At 43.0% G+C, this 18,752-nt stretch overlaps 1 protein-coding gene across 2 annotated transcripts in view; it reads right to left on the reverse strand.

Annotated features, from left to right (window-relative positions):
* Nucleotides 1-1,108: 1,108 nt before the first annotated feature.
* arhgef33 (Rho guanine nucleotide exchange factor (GEF) 33) overlaps nt 1,109-18,752 on the reverse strand; it is a 40,385-nt gene continuing 22,741 nt past the window's right edge. The window contains exons 8-14 of one of the 2 annotated variants that reach the window (XM_028820612.2): nt 17,540-17,672; nt 13,446-13,547; nt 11,340-11,432; nt 9,944-10,092; nt 6,703-7,450; nt 5,139-5,278; nt 1,109-1,762 (exon numbers count right to left, since the gene is read on the reverse strand). In XM_028820612.2, coding sequence (XP_028676445.2) covers nt 1,627-1,762; nt 5,139-5,278; nt 6,703-7,450; nt 9,944-10,092; nt 11,340-11,432; nt 13,446-13,547; nt 17,540-17,672 — 1,501 coding nt within the window. In that variant the 3' untranslated portion in view covers nt 1,109-1,626. The remainder of the gene's footprint in view (nt 1,763-5,138; nt 5,279-6,702; nt 7,451-9,943; nt 10,093-11,339; nt 11,433-13,445; nt 13,548-17,539; nt 17,673-18,752) is intronic. The other variant, XM_028820615.2, reaches the window with a different exon arrangement.

Below are 18,752 nucleotides of genomic sequence, written 5' to 3' on the forward strand. Positions count from 1 at the left end.
CTGCAGTTTCCATTACCGCGGGTTTGCTTATCCGCTTCTATAAAAGTGTAACCCATTTTGTGACACCCATGGCCTACTCGGGCCTACTCACAGCCACATGCTGTACAAAAAAAACTCTGAGAAGCTTCTCGCACAGCAGCAACACGAGCTCCACCAAAGAAAGCTGCAATCTCATTCTTGCGGCTTCTGTTGTGTCAACAGGTCCCCACGTTCTGATAATATTCTATGTGCTCTCAGTGTTTTACACGGAATTTCACATAAATGTTATTAAATTTCAACTATGGTAATGAAGGATATTGCTACTGAAAAGGTTTTGCCCAGTGCTGCTATTGCAAATGTGTTGTGATGCGCTTAGTTGATTTTCAGTACCTGAAATTACACGTTTATGGTAGCGGGGCAGAAAACGTGTGTAGTAAATCGGTTCTGCTAAAACCTAACCTCAATTTTCCGATAGGATCAATGCTTCAATCTCCATGGTTTCCATTTCTACAGGATTTTTCAGGAATTTGACCCCCGTGGAAAACGAGCATCGACTGTATGTACTCAGTATTTATGTTGTTATGATGAAAACAACCACCAAGCTGCCTTAACTCACATGTTATAGTGTTTCAGTATTTCTCTGACACTGTCATTTATATAAAAATCTCTGGATGTGCTCTCCATCATGGTCCAAAGCAGCCAACAATTTACCTGGAGACCTCAACTGAGATTTGAAATCTTCATCTAGTGGTACTTTGAAAAATGTCATGTTTAAGAAGTTAGAGCGACAGTTATTCACCGACCCCCTCTTAAAGAAGTTACAACGACAGTTATTCACCGACCTGTTCACCAGGGACACTGCACTCGGGTGTTATGGTTCACGTTCGGTATTGCTCGCTTATCACGTCACGTTACTTTTGAGCATCAGAGCTCCAAAAAAAGTTTAAGAAAGATCAAAAGGTCGTTCCTTAAAATGGAATCTTGAAGTGGTTACGGGTAAATCAACAGCGACGGAATTTAAATCTCTTATTAGACTTTCTTTTGATGACGCAATATCATTAGTTCTGTTAGTTGTCATGGATGTTAGTGTTATTTCAGCAAGAAGTAAGTTATTATTTGGGGCAAAAGATTACCTAAAAATATTTTAGCAAAATATATGTTTGTGTGATGAAAATTCACCCAATAAAGGGATTTTCAGAAACGGATTAGTAAGTGTACTTCATATCTGAATTTAGGTTTGATTTTGGCCTGCGTGGCAGCCACAGACTCCAATACGACGGAGTAAAGTGAATTGAGTGGAGAACTTGAGGAAGGCCTTAACCCAAGTTTACCTGCCATTATAACCGTAAACCCTAATACGGTGGTAGCTGATCCTGCCAGGCTATCTGGGCCTCTGGTGCTGTGGGCCTCCAACGCTTTGAGGCTGATTAGATTAAACTGTTGTCAGTTGTGATAGGCAGTGCAGAAGGTTTGCTTGGTGCCTTTTGGTGTAGAATTTCATGAATATTATTGGAAAAGGTAACCTAAATGATCTGACAGCAAAAAAAATGCAAAGCTCCTTCAAGAGACAATGTCAGAGAGCACATCCAAAGTCGTCTCTGCTAAGACGACCTACCATGGTGTGCCAACGGGAGACGTGCCGGGTTTTTAAACAGGAGTCCACTTGTCTGCTTTTCTGCGCTGAGCAAACAGACACATTGGTGTTGATGGTTCATCGGTTGCAGTCATGGCACCTTCAGTTATTCTGTCATACGATTTCTCCTTAACGTTGCCTCCGCTTGACCTGCAACAACAAATGATTTTCATTAGAAGACCTGCCATGAAAAGAACAAACTGTGGTGGGACTCGTCTTTATGACTGAATTTTTAAATATACCTCTTAGTCTCATCCAGTTAGAGCAACAAAACAATGACAGTTTCAAAAAAAAGTCTGAATTAGTGTAAGCTGCCTAATTCAGGGTGTTCACAAGAAAAGTAATAACTTCGTGAGAGAGAAGTTCATAAATAAATGAATTTTTGTTTTAGGTATTTGAAATATTAAAATGTGTGCTTCAGTTTAAATATTTAAAATTGAAATATTCTCCAATGTAATAGAAGTCTGTTATTTGTTACCCTCTGTTAGGAGTCTGTCTGTAGGGGGCTAGTAAAGGATCCAAAATCAAAAATGCCATCATACTTGTAATAGCTGACCTGGAAATAGTCAAAGACGATACCCGACATGATTAGGTTTGACATTTGTCATTTTTAACCTTCTGGGAGTGGCTGTTAGAGAGCTAGGACCATCGCTAAAGAATCAAATATATAACATATGATCATATTCCTGATCAGCAACCCTGAGTTAGCATAAAATGACACTCCATGTGTCTGTATTACTGAACTTTTGAGAAAAGGAGTAACTTTGACCCCTTGTATGCCATTAGGAGGTGAACCCCTGGGGTTGCATGATGTGGCACCTGAACATCAAGACACTGATTTGTTTACTCTTTATCCTAAGGGTGTCATTTCCTGCAGAAAATATGGTCCACAAATTGACTAAAAACAAGGGTTTTTTCGGGTCTAGAGGGACAAAAATTGGGTAGAACCCCAGAAAGTTTGACGTCTTGCATAACTAGACATCAAGACGAGTCGGACAGCATATCATATTGTGGGGGTCTCCTCAAACTGGTGAGTCAGGAAGTGCCAGAATGTTCAGACAGAATTCTAATTATCACAAAACTATTAAAAGACATTCAGTTACAATTATAAACAAAACATATGCAGTCATTTGATTCATGAGTGAAGCTCCCAAGTAAAGCCAATGAATATTCGCATTTGTAAAGATGTCACTTTGTAGTGGCACCACAGAGATAGCTGAGTGTATGTTTCGTTCTTCCTGTGCGGTGTAGTGTGTGGTCACTGTGGCACCAGACCTCTGTGTCCCACTGCTTTCTCCACCAGTGTTGCCAGGAGGGAAAACAGACTTTCTATTTGAAAAGGAGGAGAGTTCAAGAAAATGTGGAGGGGAAGGAGAAAGAAGGAAGAAGCCAAAAAGAAGAGCAAAGGAGTGTTGGTCGGTCAAAACCCAAGGGTATGCCTTCATTTCTATGACTTGCATTGTATCTTAGTGCAGTGTGCTGTACACGCAGTATTACATGTTGGCTTTTTGCATGTTTAGAATTTAATTCTTAAGCTTTTTCTATGTTTTAAATTTGATAGTCATCATTTTTAGCATCTTTATTGCCACTGTTTATGTGATTACCTTAGTACTGGTCACTAGTGTTGAGCATCAAAATTCACCTAACCATTTTTTACAGTGATCTTGTCCGACGAATTTTTTTGGAAAATTCACCATTCAGCTGGCATAGCCGAATTTTTTTTGTTCCCCAATGTCCCATGATGCTTTGCAGGGCTAGCATAGCATCACGGAGCTTTGGCAGCCATGATGGATGAAGATGTCACTACCCGATCTGCACTACCTGTCCAATGTGCCAAGCTTTTCATGCATGCATATTGTAAGTGTATTCCACCTCACACTGTAGGCACTGCCCGATCTGTTTTGCACATACGTCAAAAATGTACGGCATAAACCTCCATACCTGGGAGTGCAGCTGGATGATAAACTGGACTGGACTGCCAATACTGATGCTCTGTGCAAGAGAGGACAGAGCCGACTATACTTCTTTAGAAGACTGGCGTCCTTCAACATCTGCAATAAGATGCTGCAGATGTTCTACCAGACGGCATCCACTGAACAGGATCATCTCCAGACAGAAGAGCAGCTTCAGCGACAGACTGCTGTCACCGTCCTGCTGCACTGACAGACAGGAGATTGTTCCTGCCCCACACTATGCAACTCTTTAATTCCACCGGGGGGGTAAACGTTAACATTATATAAAGTTATTATCTGTTATACCTGCATTGTTATCACTCTTTAATATTGTTTTTTTATCAGTATGCTGCTACTGGAGTATGGGAATTTCCCCTTGGGATTAATAAAGTATCTATCTATCTATCTATCTATCTATCTATCTATCTATCTATCTATCTATCTATCTATCTATCTATCTATCTATCTATCTATCTATCTATCTATCTATCTATCTATCTATCTATCTATCTATCTATCTATCTATCTATCTATCTATCTATCTATCTATCTATCTATCTATCTATCTATCTATCTATCTATCTATCTATCTATCAGTACTCCAGCTGGATTTGTACCCTGCATGACCATATAACCAAGATATTATGAAAATGCTTCAGTGTTCTGCATAGACTCGTTGTATGCTGTGTCCTCATGTTATGCTCCTTGCTATCCAGCACAGATTGGGTAGTGACTGGGAAATACACCGGCCGCCCCCACCCCTTCCATATAGTGCTGACCCCTTTCATTATAGGCTCTGAGTATTAGTTAATTGTAGTGATAGGAGCTCAGGAGACACAGACCGAGATAAAGGACTTGCAGTATAATTTTATCTTAGTGAGATGCAGTGATTAGCATAACTGGCAAATGCTTCCCTACCCTTCAGAATATTTAAAAGACCACTGTGCCATTATAATCCCCTGAAAATGTGTCCATTTTCTCTCTCTGCGGCTCCTGAGCTCCAATCACTACAACTGACTAATATCCACAGAGCATTGTCATGCAAGGGATCAGTGTTACATACATGGGGTGCAAATCCAGCTGGACTACCGATCGAGTAGTGACATTACACATGCGTGTATATGCCGTAAATTATTCACACATGGGTGAATCAGCATCGTAAACTCTGAGGTAGAGTCTGCATGCGCAACACAAATCAGGCAGGTAGCACACACTGGGAAGCGACGTCCCCATCCAACGTGTCTGCTAGAGTTCTGCGATGTTATGCCGGCTTTGCGAAGCATCATGGGGTGCTGGGAAAATTTTTTTTATCTTAACTGATTGCACAACAAATTGTGAGATATAAATTCGGTGAACAAGGTCACTGGGGAACCCAGGTAATTCACTGCAAAGTAACATTTTGACGAATTTCACCAATCAACACTAATCAGTTACACACGGCCTTCCTGTTTTGTGAGTGTACGTCTGTGTGTGAGTGGACTGGCATCATGTCCAGTGCTGCCAGGATGACCCTGAGTTAGATAAAGTGACTTGAGAACGTTAGGGAGACATTGGGAAAGTCAGGTGAGCCTTACTTCATTTTGAAGAGTTTGCGGAAGGAGCTCTTGAATCCTTTTGGCTCCGATTTGCTGCTGGTGAGCTTGGCGTGGCTCTTCTCTGGGCTGCTTAGACTCGCCTTCACCTTCTCATTCTTGGTCACAGATGGAAACTCCTGCTAAAACACAAATTCGGCATTGACGCACAAGCAAGGGGCAGCCCGGAGTTATTTCTCACACCAGTTTTTCCTCAGACGATGAGAATTATCTTTTTCATTCCCCCCAAAGCCTGTACTTGTAGACAGACACGTTAAATCTCACTGGTGCGGGTTTTCAGTGTAAACATTTTACATTTATTCACTTAGCAGACACTTTTATCCAAAACAACTTACAAAAGATGGCAATGTAATTAAGTAAATATTTAGCTGTCCCCCGCAGCTCCAACCATGTAGTAGTGAAACAGGGCAGACTTGAAAAATCAATAAACTAGGGGTGCTACATGATTAACGTCGTCATAAATGTATTTGGGGCCGAGTCCAGTCTTTCGTAGCGTTGTCCTGTTTACACGGTCTGTGTGTCTATGTAAATATGCTCCCCTGGAAACAAAGGGGGAAGGATAACACTGTGGAACCGGGGTCCCTCATGATAATCTGTCCTGTCAATCTCATCACCTGCATCCGGGACATTCGCTATTTAAACAGGAGGTCAAAAAACAAGAAATCCCGTTCTACTAGACCGCCAATTCATTGCAGAGCCAGGAGAAAGCAGCGAGGCAGATCACTTACACCTTTTTTCTGCTTGCCACTTTCAAACGCCTGACAACTTCACCTTTGCACGGCAAAGCCCCGGGGTTGTGGACTACGCCGATGTACTGAGAATAAGCACGGTGAGACTGTTTCTTGTTGTTTGGGGAGAGGAGCGAGCCATCATCTTCATCCGTATAATTGCCGTAGGACACTTTTCCAGCTGAACCAGGTTCACACACATTAGTCATTTTCCGTTTAATCTTCTGGACTTTTACGTGGTTTTGGGTTTTCTGTGCGTTTCATTGATTTCATGTTCAGTGTGGGGTCAAAGGAGGGTTCGTCACTGTGTTCCGCTGGTCACTTTTGGGGTTGAGTGTTATGTCGGAGCTGGTTGGAGTGTGAGATAAATTGTTTGGAGTTTGTTCATTTCTTGTTTTATTAATCTATACTCCATTGTTTTTTAACTTATTTTTGATCATCGATTGGGGAAGTTTATTTGGAAGAAGTACGGCTTGTCGAGTATAACGTTCCTCAGCTTGCCAGGCCACGGGTCTTGGTGGTGTAGCTGCTGGTTAGGGAGAGTGAGTCGGCCGTTACAAAACAACAAGATATCGCTAGCTAAGCAGAGGCAAGGTGCCCTCCCAAAAACGTGGCTGGAGGCTGGCGCGTGAGTAAGTGGTTGTGCGTTGCTTTTATGAAGGTTGTTAATGCATGAAAATACACAAAGTTTCTTTCAAAATAAAGGGAAACTAAAAAATTAACAAAAAATGTGACATAATGGCAACCTTAACACTGTAAATTCAAGCCATGCAAAACTGTGCCATGCAGCCTCAGTGCAAGTGCTTCCTCCCCATTACCTTCTCAATTTCTGTCCTCTTCTCTTCAGCCATCATCGTTCGGACTGCCCCTCTGATTTTGTGTGCAGCCATGAAAGTCCTTGGAGATTTTGGGGTTTGGGCCGGTTTGGGAGGATGCCTCACCACTTTGCTTTTTATAATGCCATCACTGCTGCTGTGAGGATTGACAAAGAGCGCCAACTTGCGGCTGCTGTCGGTAGTAATGAGGCTGTCTAGCTGCAGACCGTTGAGCGACTTGCTCTTCCTCTGAGTCACTTGCAGTGGTGGGGAGGTGTGCAGCTGGCCAGTCTCGGGATAGAAGGCAAACATCTCCGAGTGCCTTGTAAATTTCTCGCTGTGGCCAAGGGAGACCCCCGGGCTGGAACTGGAGGAGACGCTGGAGCAGTTATCAAAGAGTGAGAGGTTCTGCAAGGAGTCTCCCTCTTCAAAAAGGCCTTCGGGATCCAGCTCATCCTCTTCTACCAGGTAGCTGTCCAGATAAGGCAACACCAGGGGCTCACTGGCAGGATTGCCGATGACCTTACCAAGGTGGTGCCCTATGGAAGTTGACTCGGGGTCCTTCTCTGGGACTGCCTGCATTGGCAGGGACTGTGTCCGGAGCTCATGCTCTGGGTTGTGTGCGGCGCTTTGGGTTAAAGATTCCACTTTGGCGGGTTTTCTGCACTCGGAGTCCAGATTGTTAGCTTTGGAGACCTTGGGGTGTTCTCTTAACTTTGCTGTCCAACTGGAGCCATCAGTTAAGTTTTGCCTTTAAAATAAAAAAATAAAAAAATCACGATGGTTATAGCCATCCATTTACTGTCTGATTTAAAGGGAATTGGGGCGCTGGAGCGTAATGTGACAGCTTTGTCCTGGAGTCTGATGATTACGATTTCACCATCAAGATATGCAGAGCCACAAAGGCTCAGGGAGCACATGGCAAGTCCACTATGGACCAAGCAGGCCAGGATTTAGACACCGTCCTCCGGGTATGGGGGGTATGTGTTGCCCTAGTCCAGGGGTGGGCAATGTCGGTCCTGGAGAGCCACAGTGGCTGCAGGTTTTTGTTCCAACCCAGTTTCTTAATGAGAAGTCAGTTATTGCTGATGAAGCTCTTATTGTTTAAGTGACATTTTGATGCTTCATTTTAGTGGTCTCGCTTGTTAAGGTGCCCCACTCTTAATTGCTTATTTCAATCTTAAGCAGCTGCATTCGTTGTTTTAATGGCTCCTTTTTAAAAATAAGATGTAAAAGACAAAGCAGCCAGCAGTTCTCCATCTAGCTTGTTTCCATTAACATCTGTGTTTGTTCATCATACATTGTTTGATTTAATAAAACATTTAATAGAAAATGTGACAGACTGAAAATTATCCTTTTTAGGCTTCAACTCATTTGGATGATATCCTACAATATACAGTGCATCTGGAAAGTATTCACAGTGCATCACTTTTTCCACATTTTGTTATGTTACAGCCTTATTCCAAAATGGATTAAATTCATTTTTTTCCTCAGAATTCTACACACAACACCCCATAATGACAACGTGAAAAAAGTTTACTTGAGATTTTTGCAAATTTATTAAAAATTAAAAAATTGAGAAAGCACATGTACATAAGTATTCACAGCCTTTGCCATGAAGCTCCAAATTGAGCTCAGGTTCATCCTGTTACCCCTGATCATCCTTGAGATGTTTCTGCAGCTTCATTGGAGTCCACCTGTGGTAAATTCAGTTGACTGGACCTGATTTGGAAAGGCACACACCTGTCTATAGAAGGTCCCACAGTTGACAGTTCATGTCAGAGCACAAACCAAGCATGAAGTCAAAGGAATTGTCTGTAGACCTCTGAGACAGGATTGTCTCGAGGCGCAAATCTGGGGAAGGTTACAGAAAAATTTCTGCTGCTTTGAAGGTCCCAATGAGCACAGTGACCTCCGTCATCCATAAGTGGAAGAAGTTCGAAACCACCAGGACTCTTCCTAGAGCTGGCCGGCCATCTAAACTGAGCGATCGGGGGAGAAGGGCCTTAGTCAGGGAGGTGACCAAGAACCCGATGGTCACTCTGTCAGAGCTCCAGAGGTCCTCTGTGCAGAGAGGAGAACCTTCCAGAAGGACAACCATCTCTGCAGCAATCCACCAAGCAGGCCTGTATGGTAGAGTGGCCAGACGGAAGCCACTCCTTAGTAAAAGGCACATGGCAGCCCGCCTGGAGTTTGCCAAAAGGCACCTGAAGGACTCTCAGACCATGAGAAAGAAAATTCTCTGGTCTGATGAGACAAAGATTGAACTCTTTGGTGTGAATGCCAGGCGTCACGTTTGGAGGAAACCAGGCACCGCTCATCACCAGGCCAATACCATCCCTACAGTGAAGCATGGTGGTGGCAGCATCATGCTGTGGGGAACTGGGAGACTAGTCAGGATAAAGGGAAAGATGACTGCAGCAATGTACAGAGACATCCTGGATGAAAACCTGCTCCAGAGCACTCTTGACCTCAGATTGGGGTGACGGTTCATCTTTCAGTAGGACAACGACCCTAAGCACACAGCCAAGATATCAAAGGAGTGGCTTCAGGACAACTCTGTGAATGTCCTTGAGTGGCCCAGCCAGAGCCCAGACTTGAATCTCATTGAACATCTCTGGAGAGATCTTAAAATGGCTGTGCACCGACGCTTCCCATCCAACCTGATGGAGCTTGAGAGGTGCTGCAAAGAGGAATGGGCCAAACTGGCCAAGGATAGGTGTGCCAAGCTTGTGGCATCATATTCAAAAAGACTTGAGGCTGGAATTGCTGCCAAAGGGGCATCGACAAAGTATTGAGCAAAGGTTGTGAATACTTATGGACATGGGATTTCTCAGTTTTTTTATTTTTAATAAATTTGCAAAAACCTCAAGTAAACTTTTTTTACATTGTCATTATGGGGTGTTGTGTGTAGAATTCTGAGGAAAAAAATGAATTGAATCCATTTTGGAATAAGGCTGTAACATAACAAAATGTGGAAAACGTGATGAAGCGCTGTGAATTCTTTCTGGATGCTCTGTAAGACTTTACATTGCACAGACTAACAAGCCATAAAATTAAATCAGGTCTGAGATTGTCAATGATTGGTTTCTAATTAAGCAATTGGGTTGGAATGAAAACCTGTAGCCACTGTGGCTCTTCAGGATCGACATTGCCCACCCCGCCCTAGTCTTTCTAAACTAACGTACATGTTCTTATTCAAGCTGTGCCAAACTGTATGACTATTTTCTTGTGGGATCCTTACCTCCTGGCATGTCGCTTACTTCGTATCCTCGCGTCCTCGGCGTGCTGCAGCAGGTCACTGCTCTGATTTACGAAGGCACTGAGCTGCTGGCTGCAGACTGGCAGCAAGTAGAAGTCCGGGTGATCGGGCTCAGTCTGTTTGAAAAGATCCTGCATTTGGGAGAAAAACACACAGCCTGATGTTATTGGGTCACTTGGAGAAAGGGTAGCACAGTAGGGACAATTGCAGTCTAAGTGCCGGTTTATACTTCTACGCATAACGGCTGTGCCACGCGTCCTCTGAAATTAATGTGACAGGTGTGCGACTTGCAGTACCAGCAAAAAGTTGGGGGGGGCGCCAGTGTGATGTGACGTCAGAGTCTCGGTTTTTAGTCTCTATGTGTGACAGAAAGCCGCTTTGGGATCAGTGTGCGCGCTGCGATGTTTGATGAAGGGTTCGATGTGGTGAATCAGAATGGCGACATACAAATGCATTGGTGGTGCTTTTATATTCAGGCGTCGCATATTCCCAGCCGTAATGACGCGATACTTTTGAAAAGTCTCACGTACCATCTTCTGTGGCGTCTTTGTTTTTGCACCTTCACAACAACATCAGAATGTACGGCGACGTATTTGAGCCACAGAGAAAAAAAAGTCAGAGACCCGGTGAAAAGGTGTATTTCGTGAATAACATGCAAATTTCGGTTTAAATCTCGAAATGTTCACGTTAACCTCGTAGTTTACTTTATCATTAAAGCAGACCGTCGTAAACATCATCTTCAAACCCACCCAGTTCAGCAGGGAGTGGAGGTGGCAAAGGTGGATGAGTTTAAATACTTGGGATCAACAATTCAGAGTAACAGGGATTGTGGAAGAGAGGTGAAGAAGAGAGTGGAGAAGAGTGTCAGGAGTGATTAGTGACAGACGGGTATCAGCAAGAGTGACAGGGAAGGTCTACAGGATGGTAATGAGACCAGCTATGTTATATGGGCTGGAGACGGTGGCACAGGAGACAGAGCTGGAGATGGCAAAGTTAAAGATGCTAAGATTTGCATTGGATGTGACGAGGATGGACAGGATTAGAAATGAGGACATTAGACGGTCAGCTCTAGTTGGGAGACAAAGTCAGAGAGGTGAGATTGTGTTGGTTTGGACATGTGCAGACGAGAGGTGCTGGGTATATTGGGAAAAGGGTGCTAAGGATAGAGCTGCCAAAAAAGAGGAAAGCCTACGAGAAGGTTTATGGATGTGGTGAGAGAGAACATGCAGGTGATGGGGGTAACAGAGCAAGATGGCAAGGACAGGAAGATATGGAAGAAGATGATCTGCTCTGGTGACCCCTAATGGCAGCAGCCGAAAGAAAAAGAACCACCAAACCCTTTTCCAAGTAGCCCATTGAGAGACCGGTGATAGCATACCTGTACTAATCCTGCATATTCCTGGATTCTCTGCGCTGGTCGTAGGAGTAGCATATGCACGGAAGGGCAGGACACACTTTTGGAAGCCTCTTCCTGTAAACAAGACACAAAAAGTCGGCCACTTGCTTCCACAACATGAAACCCCTTGTGTCACTGAAGAAGGTCCACAGCTCACTCATCTTAGTAAAACTGGACATAAAGTCATTTGACAACCAGTGAAATCGAACTATGGCCACCTGAGTAGTGCAGCTTAGTTTCTTGAATTAGTAGGGTGGGCAATGCCATCTTTTACAAGTGAATGGGAGCAGAAATTGAGGTGCAGTTCAGAAATGGTACCTGAACGTCTAAAGTGCACGCTGCTGGTTTAGAGATTGCAAAGTGAAAGTCATGATGAGGAACGTCATGATGATAAAATAATACAATCGATCTAAGGCCGAGTGTATTGACAATACAGTAAATTGACAAATCAACAGAAGATTGTGGATCCATGACTATAAACATCTTTTTTCCTTTTTATTATTATTGGGTAAAGTGCACCATGTTATGGCTGCTGAAACCCTCTTAATAAAGAATGGAAGGTGATAACTGGGATTCTCCCAGAAGAGCTAGAAGAAGTGGCCAGGGAGAGGGAAGTCTGGGTATCTCTGCTCAAGCTGCTGCCCCCGCGACCCGACTTCGGATAAGCAGAAGAGGATGGATGGATGGATGGGTGATAATGCAAACACAAGAAGCGCTCACACCGGACTGGACGTGACATCCGTTTGGTCAGAATTTTATTTGAAACACCTCGGAGACGACTTCAACAACTTTTAAAGACAAAGCGTTGTAAGATCTTTCAACAAAAACAAAATGCCAGCGATAATCAAACGTCCAAACAAAATGAGATTTTCAAAGCCAAGAAAACGTTTTGACGTTTTTGGTTTCTCAGGTGCTACAAACCTCACGGTGAGAGGTCTTCAAGTTCGGAGGTTTTTCTCTGCTCCGCCATCTCTTAACATGCAATCGTGCAGACACAAGATGGCGAAGCCCATTTAAAATTCAAGGAGAATGACAAAAAACTGAAACAGTAAGAAGTCAATTAGAATAATGTTTTAAAAATCAAACAATTTGAATCACACTTGTGGGCGCCAAGTTGTCATAAATATTTGTGGGCAAAAATCTATCAGCTACGACAAAAGTTTCATTTTTGTTTTTTAATAAATTTGCAAACCTTTCTGAAAACCAATTTTCTCTTTGTCATTAGGGATTACTGAGTATAGACTGATGGACAGAAATGTCACATTTATCCCATTAAAGTTAAATCTTGTGGCGGATGGCCGGGACGCATCCACGCTGGGAGGACTGGGGTGCCAGCCTATCCAGAGCATTACCAGAAGAATAGAGGAATGAAGAAGAATAGAAGGGACTGTGAGCATCTCTAGCTGATTGGTGCACCGTGTAAAGGAAAGACAAGATAGACGTGTGTGTTTGGACCTCCATGTGTCTGTAGTCGGCCTGAACTTCCACAGTCTACAAGGCAATAAGGTCTGCAGAAAATAAAGGGGGTTGAAGACTTTCTCAAGCCACAGTATAAAGATATACAGAGGGTGGGCAAAAGTGGGTCCACAGTACATGAGGCCGGCCATTTGAGCGTTTATGAGATTGTACCCAAGTGAATGTGCCGTTGTGACATTCTTTTTGAGTTAATAAAGTTAATAATTCTGTAGTAACCATAACCTGCATGCCTTTGTCCATACTAACAACTGTAAACCCACTTTTGCCCACCCTTGTATACTCGTATTTGAAGACTGAATGTGAATGATTTTGACCCTGACGTGTGTTAATAAGGTGACCGATTATATAGACACTCATCAGGATCAGGGGGCGCCACTGTCTGCTCCCCCACTTATATTCCTAAAATCCTTTACCCCTCTCATTGGGGTTCATCCAGTGCCCCATTTTTTTCCTCCCATCTTCTTAAGCTATGCCGTCGGGTTCAATGTACTTTTTACTTTGGAATATTCTTTTGATTAATCTCCTTTCATTACATTTTTGACACAACCTCACGCTATCTTATTGTCATTCATTTCTCAGAGACTGTGATTTTTTCTAAAAATGTGAAGATACCTCGAGAAAAAACGATTTCAAGGATCCGGCGCAGATGTTGACCACCGAAAGGCAGTTGGGAAGCTCCTTCAGGTATGCGGTGTAGCACTTGAGGAAATGACTCTGAAAAACATAAAGCACTCGGCATTACGGGGCTGACAGTTCTCTTGTTTCACTTTCTGACTCATTTTTATTTTTTGATAAATGGCAGCAGTCATAGAGTCATAAAGATACAGCAAATTACCTGGGGGGGGGGGGGCTGCTGTCAAAAACAAAATAAAAGTTCAGTGTCCTCACTTCTGTAGCAGCACGTACTCCTCACACAACTCCATTTTTGTCTGTTTTCTGTACTCAGCCATGGAAATGATTCCAAAATCTGTACATTTTGATATTTTGTTCAAGACACAACAACAGATGAACTAAACTCGGGACACATTAAAGTATATCCTCTTCCTAGTTGTACCTCACTTTTAAAACAGCTGTTCCAACAAAGAAAGGAAGACATGCTGGTGCCTAAGGCTATCGATTAGTTTAAAACCTGGGCATCTGAGACCAAAGTAGCTAAATTATTTTACAGCCTGAGAAAGGAAGACATGCCGATACCTCAGGCAACATCAACAAAGTTTTATTGTTTGGGAAAACGGACAGTGAATTTATTCATCATATTGACAGTCAGCCAATCAGAATATCTAACAATCACATCTTGCAAAATCCCCCGGTAGAATTTTATAATAAATATGCATAGTCTGAAGAGCAATATAGGAGGGAGGAAGAAGAAGGGACAAAGATGTCAGAAGAGGGCGCCGGGACCGTGAAGCCATTTCCATCTGATCATCCGAAAAACATCTCATGAACATCTACGAGTGCTAAGATCACAAGCCGCCTGCGACATTCATCCTTGTCATCTTTACTTTTTCGTAAGCTTTTTCTAAAGACTATACAGTGGAACCTTGGTTCACAAACGTCTCGGTACACGTACAAATCGGTTTACGACCAAAAAGTTCACCAAACTTTTGCCTCAGTTCACGACCACACACTCGGTATACGAACAAGCCAGGTTCCCTTTCGGTTTGTACATGTTCAGTCTCTGCCTGTGCAGCGAGCAAGAGAGAGAGAGCGAGACAGCGCCACACACACACAGGCAGCACGAGAGAGACAGATGCGCACACACACACACACACAGGAGCGCACTAGAGAGACACACACACACAGGCACATGAGAGAGGGAGGGAGGGACGCATAAGGTAGAGAAGGCTTGTTTTTGTTTTCAGTTCTGTTTACAGCGATTGGTTCGTAGCCTGCATTGTTGCAATGTTACTTTTCTTGGTGGTTTATTAAATTACGGATTTTTCAAATGTTCATTTTTTCCCCTGTGCTTAAAACTCATTAAAAAAAAAAGTATTTTTAGTGAGCGGTTCCTAGCACTATAGCGTGAACTATTGAAGTGTTAGTGTTCTCCGTTATTCAATGTTTTTACATTTAGTTTACTATTATGCTGTGTATTCTATGGTACAATTAACTATATCTGTGCTTAAAAACTAAAATATATATATATTTACATACAGTTTGTACGGTCTGGAACGGATTAATTGTATTTACATACAATCCTATGGGGGAAATTGCTTCGGTTCACAACCAAATCGGGTTACGACAAGAGTTTTGGAACGAATTATGGTTGTGAACCAAGGTTCCACTGTATGTATATATATATATATATATCCAGACTTTACTATCAGTCCTATTTTCTATTATTCTTTGTTCTACTGGTATTATAAATACTATGCTGCTTTTACCTTTCTATGCTTTGTCTTCATGTCTAGAGTGATTGAAGTAATAAGTTAGATTTCTTTGAGCACCTGGTGCAGCCGGAGGTTTGCCATACACTCTGTGCTGTGAGGTTTATTAAGGCGGAGGGCGAGAGCTCCACCCAATAGTAGGGAACAGGACGTCAAGTAAGGCATTCTTGGCTGATGAATGGCCTGTAGTAAAGGATGCTGAGCCTTTATGTTTAAATGTGTTGTTGTAGACCAAAAGTAATATTTGGGTCTGAGATATCATTAAAATATCGTATGTTGTTTGTGCCGATAATAAGGAAGTCTCTTGGAGTGCTGAGAGAGTGGCAGGCTGTGTTATTCCTAGACACTTATGTGGTTTAAAGTGCCAGAGGTTAACCAGCTGTGTGTGTGCCATTCATGGGGCCAGGTTGAGTTTCTATGTGTATGCGTATATATCTATGTATGTGTGTGTTCATCCTAAGGTGCAACAGTAGATCAATCTGGTAATGAATCTGATGAGTACACTTACCCCTAGGTAAAGGGTAAGTACAGGGGAATAACACGATAATACACCATTAAAAGACAAATTTCTTTTGACTCCCAGCAAGCAGCACTACAAGTGATGGAGGCCATGCTGTGTGGCTCAGCCTGTTCAAAACAGGAAAGCAGATTGTCGGCTGTGTAGGCTCACTAGTGCCACCTGCTGTCACAGTTTGGACAATGCGGTGTCGGCGGTTTCGCTTTGCGGATGTGCTCACCACCCTTGTCTATCAGCGGCTAAGCGAGTTTCTCTCTCCTCGGAGGTTTCATTTTGCCGATGTACTCGCCTCGCTTGTGTATTAGCAGCTAAGTGAGTTTGTCTTTCGTCTGCGGTTTCACTTTGGCGACAGAGTCGCTTTCTTTCAGCTTCATGCTGTACCCTCATCCTTCTTTCTTCTTTGAACTTGTTAACTTGGGGCTGCCTTGCTGGCTTTTTCAGCTTCATGCTGTAGCCTTGCATTTCTGGGCTGGACAGACAGACAGACACACACTTCTACGCATAGACGTTTATATATCTTATATATATATATATATATATATATATATATATATATATATATATAAAAGCCAAATACCACTGACTCACTCATCACAAAATCTCCCAAACCATGAGGACTTGGGACCTGAAATTTGGAATGTAGGTGACCCTTGGCCCATAGGTGCTCGCTAAGAAACACTTTAAAGAAATTTCGTGGTCCAAGCGTGTTCTGTCTGTATGTCTGTCCACTTTTGACGAGAAAATTGCTTAATGGATTTAGATCGGGTTGTTTTCTATAATTTGCTTGAATTTTCCGGTTGATTTTGCGACTTCTCTCATTGCGCTAAGTACCAGAGTTTGCTTGTGGTATCGATGTATTTATGCAAATCCAAGAGAGTGGCTGTGGGCCGAGAGCAGGGGGTCGAGGCCTTCCTCATTCACTCGCCAGCCTCTGTTTGAGTTGGTCTACATCTCGCCATGCGTTGGAGCGCACCTCGCCTCTGCCTGTTTGTTCAGCAGACATCATCATGTACAGGTTGTTAAGGAGTAACGTTTGACGTTTTTGAGAGAGAGATCAGAGCTCCATGTGTTTTAGAGGGTAGCTGCTGAATGCCACAGATATCACCACCATGTGCTCTTCTCCCCACGCGGGGGACGCTGTCCCGTCAGAGCTGAACACAATCAGATATAGTGTCAACGTCTATTGATTTTTAAAGTTTGTCCTGTTTCATTACTATGTGGGCGAAGCCACGGGGTACAGCTAGTAAGATATATGGCAGCACATGGCAGCTGTAGTATCCCTCAGTGGATAATTCAATCTTCCTAAACATTTTCTGGTTTTCATTTGTCTTTGCCCCAATATTTCGTTGCTTGATTCTGATTGTCTTTCAGTTTCTGACTTTTGCCTTCTCGTTTGGCTTTTATTATCGTGTCCTGGTCTTTTCGCCAGCTCATAATAATCCCCTGAGATATTTAGTATCCTTGACATTGATTACCTGTGTTACAGAACTGGCAGGAGGAGAGCAGTAAGAGTAATGTTTTAAGGACCAACATTCCTTGCTTTCCGCCCCATACAACTAATTTTAATTACCTTTGAGTTTTGTGATTATGAAATTGCAAGCAAAACTAATTTTTTCAACCTTATCTGAAACGAGACTCTGCTGTTTCACCCATCACCAATTGTGGCCCATGTGTGCACAAGATGAAAAGTGACATTCCCCAGTAAAACCAGACGTGGCGTGCCAAGCGGTGCCACTCTGTGGTCGCCCTTCAGCCTTTTACTGCATGCTTAGGTTGTGCTGAATGATTGCTCGATACGCCACCTGTTTGCTTGTTAACTTCATGAACAAGTCGCCCACGATGCCCTGCCACTGGCGTTTTAGGACACGATCCTGAAGAACGTGAAGCAGGTCCAGGTGGTGCTGGATGAGGAATCGCAGACAAGTAGGAAATGGCCTAATGGAAAGACAAAAAAGAGACGTTATAGAAATGGACTGAGTGTCCAGATGGAGAAACAAAAACAAAATACAAATAGAAGAAGAAATGCAACTCGTCATAGAGGTTTTCAAAATTCTACAACTACTGAGGTAGCAAACGTTTAAATCCCAGAGTGTGATGTGCAACACCAGAACTTCCAGGCGTTTCATTTTTAAACTTTTTTTTTAGTAAAAATTCAAAATAGAAAACAAATCTCACAAATGAACAGGAAAATTCTATAATTTACAGAAGAAAAGGAAAAAAGATGAATTCACTGTGACGTTTCAGGCTTCTGGATCTTTGTTATGTTCTTTTAAATTAGTGTTTTACTGCACAGAGGGTTACGACGTACAGAAAGGCCTTCAGAAAGTATTCACACCCTTCACTTTTTACACATTTTAAAGGTTGCAGCCTTGTGCTAAAATCATTTCAATTTGTTTTTTCTCTCGTCACACAACACTCAGTACCTGAAAAGGACAAAGTGAACAGAAACTTTGAAAACGTATTTAAAAATGTGAAATCTCACATTGACACAAGTATTCAGACCCTTTGCTGGGACTCATCATTGAGACGTTTCTGCACCGTGTTTGGAGACCACCTGTGGTCAGCTCAGTTGATGGCCCTCACCTGTCTGCACAGCTGTGGCTAAAAGTTTTGAGAACAACACAAATATTAATTTTCACAAAGTTTGCTGCCTCAGTTTTTATGATGGTAATTTGCATCGACTCCAGAATGTTCTGACGAGCGATGAGATGAATTGCAATGAACTGCATAGTCCCTCTGCCATGAAAATGAACTTCATCCCAAAAAACCACTGCATGTCAGCCCTGCCACCACAGGACCTGCTGACGTTATTTCAGTGGTCCTCTCGTTCACACAGGTGAGAGTGTCGATGAAGACGAGGCTGGGGGTCACTCTGTCAGGCTGATTGAGTTACAACAGAGAAGTGAAGAAGGTGTCAGGGCGCCCGAGAAAGTACAGCAAGCACCAGGAGCGTGTCTTAAAGTTGATTCAGCTGCGGGCATCGCCAGGGCAGGAATGGTAGCAGGCAGGTGTGAG

The sequence above is a fragment of the Erpetoichthys calabaricus genome, chromosome 15 (genome assembly GCF_900747795.2).
Source record: "Erpetoichthys calabaricus chromosome 15, fErpCal1.3, whole genome shotgun sequence".
Classification (NCBI taxonomy): Eukaryota; Metazoa; Chordata; class Cladistia; order Polypteriformes; family Polypteridae; genus Erpetoichthys; species Erpetoichthys calabaricus.